General features: G+C 55.9%; 1 protein-coding gene across 1 annotated transcript in view; it reads right to left on the bottom strand.

The window, feature by feature from the left end:
• LOC104168816 (choline transporter-like protein 2) overlaps window positions 1-4,724 on the bottom strand; it is a gene marked incomplete at its 5' end in the record, with an annotated part of 9,340 nt that overhangs the window by 4,102 nt on the left and 514 nt on the right. Inside the window, 12 exon segments of the mRNA XM_009709540.1 lie at window positions 1-56; window positions 455-558; window positions 1,023-1,073; window positions 1,076-1,101; window positions 1,174-1,436; window positions 1,778-1,862; window positions 2,131-2,223; window positions 2,375-2,474; window positions 2,833-2,964; window positions 3,162-3,274; window positions 3,664-3,747; window positions 4,336-4,495. The exon segment at window positions 1-56 is cut by the window's left edge and continues 8 nt beyond it. Coding sequence (XP_009707842.1) covers window positions 1-56; window positions 455-558; window positions 1,023-1,073; window positions 1,076-1,101; window positions 1,174-1,436; window positions 1,778-1,862; window positions 2,131-2,223; window positions 2,375-2,474; window positions 2,833-2,964; window positions 3,162-3,274; window positions 3,664-3,747; window positions 4,336-4,495 — 1,267 coding nt within the window.

Below are 4,724 nucleotides of genomic sequence, written 5' to 3'. Positions count from 1 at the left end.
AGCAGGAAGAACGCGTTCCTGGCGGAGGTGCAGAAGTTGGTGCCGTAGATGGCGATCTAGAGGGGGTCCCGGAAAAAAGGGGCAGAGGAGAGAGAAACGGAACTGCGCTGAATTCACCAAGAAGAGGGTGCAATTCATCCCATCTTTGAGTAAAACTCTGATAAATCCCACCCTGGAAGCGCTGCTTCATTCACTGAGGGGTCAGGCATCGTGGACACCACGAGCTGAATCCCCCCACCCCGGTGTCTCTGAGAAGGTCCCTCCCAAAGTCAAAAGTGACACGGCTGAGGTCAAGGCTTTCCAGCGAAACAGCTGGGAAACACTGAAAAGCTTCATTTTCCCATGACGTCGGGAGACACGGTTCTCAACAGCCACCCAAAGAAATCTCCGAGAGTGCTGAGACGCCCCCACCGTAGTCGCGACTCTTTGGGCGTTAACGTTGGGAGACACTTACCATGATGTAGGCGTTTCTGTTGAGGAATTTGATGAATTTTTCTAGGCACCAGAAGCAGCACTTCAGGCAGCTCAGGAGGAACTTGGCAAACTTATTTTCTGCAGCTGGAGGAACGCCACGGGAGAGGGTGAGCAGCCAAAGCCAGAGACGCCTTTTCTTACAGAAGCAACTTCAAGGTCCCTAAGGAGACGTCTGGCTGCCCCGTCATAGCCTCCCCCCCTACACCCCGTTTTCAGCCTCCCTGGGAGGCCGATACTGCTGCGGACAGCGGGATGAGCCTCGCGTGCTCTTCCCACGCTTCTGCTCGCCGTTTACATTTCATGATCAATAGAGTCGTACGGCCAGACGCAGGCTTCCCTGGCACCTGTGCCGATGCCCTCGGCTCCCACCCTGTGAAAGGGGTCTCTTGGAGGAGGAAACGACTACAGGATCCTACAAGGAAAAATCTCGATTCTCTACTGAAATACTGAAATTATTCCCCTGGATGTTAGCCATGAACTCTGGCACCAAGCAACACCGAAGAAGCCAACCTCGTTCGTCTACTCATTTGCCGTTTCAGCTTTGGTACCTTTTAACCTGTGGTCCAGATACTCCAGAGTGACCCTAATGACTTGGACGAGCCGAAGGCGAGTGAGCCGGTGTGGTACCTGGGAAGGAGTGCTCCGGTTAGTCGGGGACGACCTCAAGAAGCTCGCAAGTCGTCCTCGAGAGTGACGTACCGGAGCGCGCGGCCGAAGGCGGAGAAGAGGGGGAAGGCCGGCATGTCATCGGGTTTCTTGAAGGCCCAGTAGTATGACGCGAAGGCCCCCGCCAGCGTCACTTGGCCCAGCGCGATCACAAAGTTGGCAAGCCAGAAGAACATGAAGACGTTGAAGAACTGGAGGACGATGAGATACTTGTGGTACGCCGTCTCGCCCCCGTAGAACGCGAAGAGGCACTGGGCGTCAGGGCACAGCTTGGTGACGTTGCTCGTGTTGAAGGTCTGGAGAGGACAGGAGATGCTCACGCACTGCGGCGGCTGGAGACGTGCCGCAGGGCGGACCGACGGCAGCTTTCGGTCAACCCAGAGCAACCTTGACTTTCAGAAGACATTATCCCGCTTAATTTTTCAGTAGCGTTTGCTTAGACCCAAAAAAGTCAGCTTTGCGCACACAACAGCTTGAAGAAAAATAAGGACGTGACGTAAACGCCTTCAGAAGGGCAGAATTTCACTTGGAAGAGCTTGCGGGCTCAAATAGCCACCACAATATTTTTCACGTAATGAACAGCGTTCCCTCTGACAGATTAAGCATAGCATTCCCATGAGTTTCCTGACGTCCTCACCTCCGGTTTGCAGGTCTGCCCGGAAAACTGGCACGCGGTCTCGTTAAACACCTTATAGACCGCCTCGTTGGAGGTGGAGAGGAAACTGCAGAGCAACGGTTAAGGAGGTTTTGCAAACCCCAAACCCAATCCTCGGTGTACCTGACTCACTTTTGCTCTCGCCAGCCTCCTGCGATCGCTTTTCTACGCTGGGTTTTATTTTAAGTTAAACTTAGAGACTTAAGCTGGCGGTTTTGCAAACGGATGTGTTGCTAATCCTGTGAGATGTCCAGCGCCCTGGAAGACCTTTTGATTTCTGAGCAGCTTCCTTCCCGGGGAGCAGAGGCGCAGGGAAGAGGAGGAGGAAAGGATACACGGCGGTGCTGGCCCAGTAGGCGATGCAGAGACACAGCAGGAAGAAGGTGCACAACGGGAAGAGCAGCGACATCATGATGTGACCGACAGCCCTGCCGAGAAGATGGTTAAAACCAGTTACAATCAAAACCCGGTTAAAATCCTCGCAGCCATGGGAGGACCTCGGCGGCCGTCCCCGAGTCCTCCCAGCACGACAACGGGTGACAACGGCCACCTCTGCCTGGGGACGAGGGACACCCGGACCTGCTGGCCTCCTTGATGAGCGCGATGGCGATGAGGATCCTTTTGCGGAGGAAGATGAGCAGCAGTATGATCACCACCTCCACGATGCACAGGATGATCACTGGGAGGAGAAGGGGAGCCCCGGGTAGCACGAGGGCACGGACAGCACCCGACGGCCACCTTTGCCTTCCCAAACAAATCCGTCACGACACCAAACGCTCCTCGGGGGATGTCCGGCACCGCGGTGTCATCCCGTGATGACAAAGAGTCATCCTGGGCGTAAGCTTGGTCCCGTAGCAGAGGTGGCATCAAGCAAAGCTGCTCTCCTCAGCCCAGCTCTTTGCAAAGGGCCATGAAGAGACCAAGGAGACCCCAAACCTCCGTGCTCTCCCCTTCCCAAGCCCTGTCCCTCAAAGGAACCAGGGCCGGGGCGCATCCGCCGTGCCCCGTCCCACATCTGGAGGAGGACGGAGACTTACTGAACGCCAGCCACGTCTGCCGCAGGTGGAGGTAGACGCGTAGGTCTGTCTGAAACCCCAGGTCCTTCAGGGAGACGTCAGAACCCGCTTCCCCTTTTAATTTTGCATATTCCATGTAACAGTGGAAGATTCCTGTGGTGAAAAGCAGAAAATGGTCACATTTGCACTGAAAAGCGGAGACCGAGATGCCAGCAGCCTCTGCTCAACCCCACCGATGCCGATGTTTGGGTAGAAGGCACACGGAAGGACGCTTTTTTGTGCAAAGGCCACGTAAGATAGGGAAAGGAAAACGGGGAAAGCCAGGGAGAAGCTCCCGACCGCTCGCTCACCGTAGCCCAGCACCAGGATCACCATCACGATCATCACCCAGACCATGATCCCGGCCAGGAAGCGGAGCAGGACGATGAAGATGAAGCTGGCCACCATCGCGATCACGAGGCCTCTGCAGGAGGAAGGCAGCAAGGCATCAAAAACTGGGCGATGCCACCCCCTCCCTACCGCTTTCCTCCATCGGTCAGCCTGTCCTCTCTCCTTTTTCAAGCTTTAATGACGGGGCAGCCTTAAAAACGGGAGTGGTTGATGGCGGAGGGGATGGAGCGAGAGCAGGATCCCAGTAACGTTGCTCCAAAACACCCTCTGCCGTCTCTCGTTTTGTTTGAATGGAAATTACGCAAAGGCCGGGGATAAATAAAAAAAAATAAATTAAAATGTTGGTGATTCAGGAGTTTTGCCCCATCTTTGAGCACGACACCAAGCCCACAGCCGGCACGGCAGAGCATCAGCCCTCGCAGGCTCCGGTCCAGCTGGCCGCAGGGAGGAAGAGCTGCTCACATTATTATCCAGTACCAGGAAACCGTGTAATCTTCAAAGATCTTCATGGCCAGTTGTCTGGTTTCCAGGACCACGTTTGCTTTTCTGCAATGCAAAAATAAAACACAAATTAAGCGGAAGCCGAGGGAAAGAAGTGGAAGAGCATGCAGCCTGGGCTCACCCCCGGCGAGGCTCTGCCCACGCCCACTGCCGGCGCTGGCACTGCCTCAACGGCCCCTTGTCCTCCCCCTGCCAGACTCCCTGAAAACAAGAAAATTCAACAAAACCAAAACCGAGGCTGATTTCCTGGCACTGTTTTCCGTCAAGCTGACCCTGCTCCTTCCCCTTCATCCCCCCTTCTAGCTCCCGTTTCAAACGCAGGATATGGGTTTCGGTGCGAGATTTCTCGCACGCGCAGGACCAGAGCTCCGTGCCGGGGCTTTTCAAGGCTCTTCTGCGGTATAAATCGGTAAACGAACGCGGTGCAGAAGTGCTGCCAGATAAAACCATTCGTTTCTCTTCCGGGTGAAGCAGCAATAACAAAGCAGCTCATTAAGAGGCTCGTCTGGGTATGGTCGCATCCCCGCCATTGCCGTTATCACTGCAAGCGCTCGCTCTCGGCACCGCCCCGGCAAAGACGAAGCAACCGGCAAACCGCGGTGCCTGCCCGGCGCGAAGGCCGCGGGGACTCACTTGGCCCCTTCCAGCAGCTCGGTCACGTTTCTCCGACGCCCGTGGCCATCGTCATAGGTGGTCTCGTTGCCGACCATGATGACGCCCTTCTTGGCCCGGATGGCCGGGAAGCATCGCCGCGCCACTGGGTGAGAGGAAGGGGAAACTCAGCGCCGCAAACCTCAGCCCCTCTTCTCCAACCCCCCCGGGGGGGGGAAACGAGCCAAAACTCCCTCCCCGCAATCACCAACCTACGTTGGATCCCCAGAAACTCCAAAGAGGAGCTTCCGACCCCCTCAAAAAAAAAAAATCCCGACAGCCAGCTTGCGAAGTGGCCGCTTCCCCCGACCACAAATTAATCAGCTCGTCGCAGCTCGTTAACCCTCCGGACGTACGTGGGGTGCTGGGGA

Source organism: Cariama cristata, unplaced genomic scaffold, assembly GCF_000690535.1.
Source record: "Cariama cristata isolate BGI_N322 unplaced genomic scaffold, ASM69053v1 scaffold21351, whole genome shotgun sequence".
Classification (NCBI taxonomy): domain Eukaryota; kingdom Metazoa; phylum Chordata; class Aves; order Cariamiformes; family Cariamidae; genus Cariama; species Cariama cristata.
This window is presented reverse-complemented; position numbering and strand designations above follow the sequence as displayed.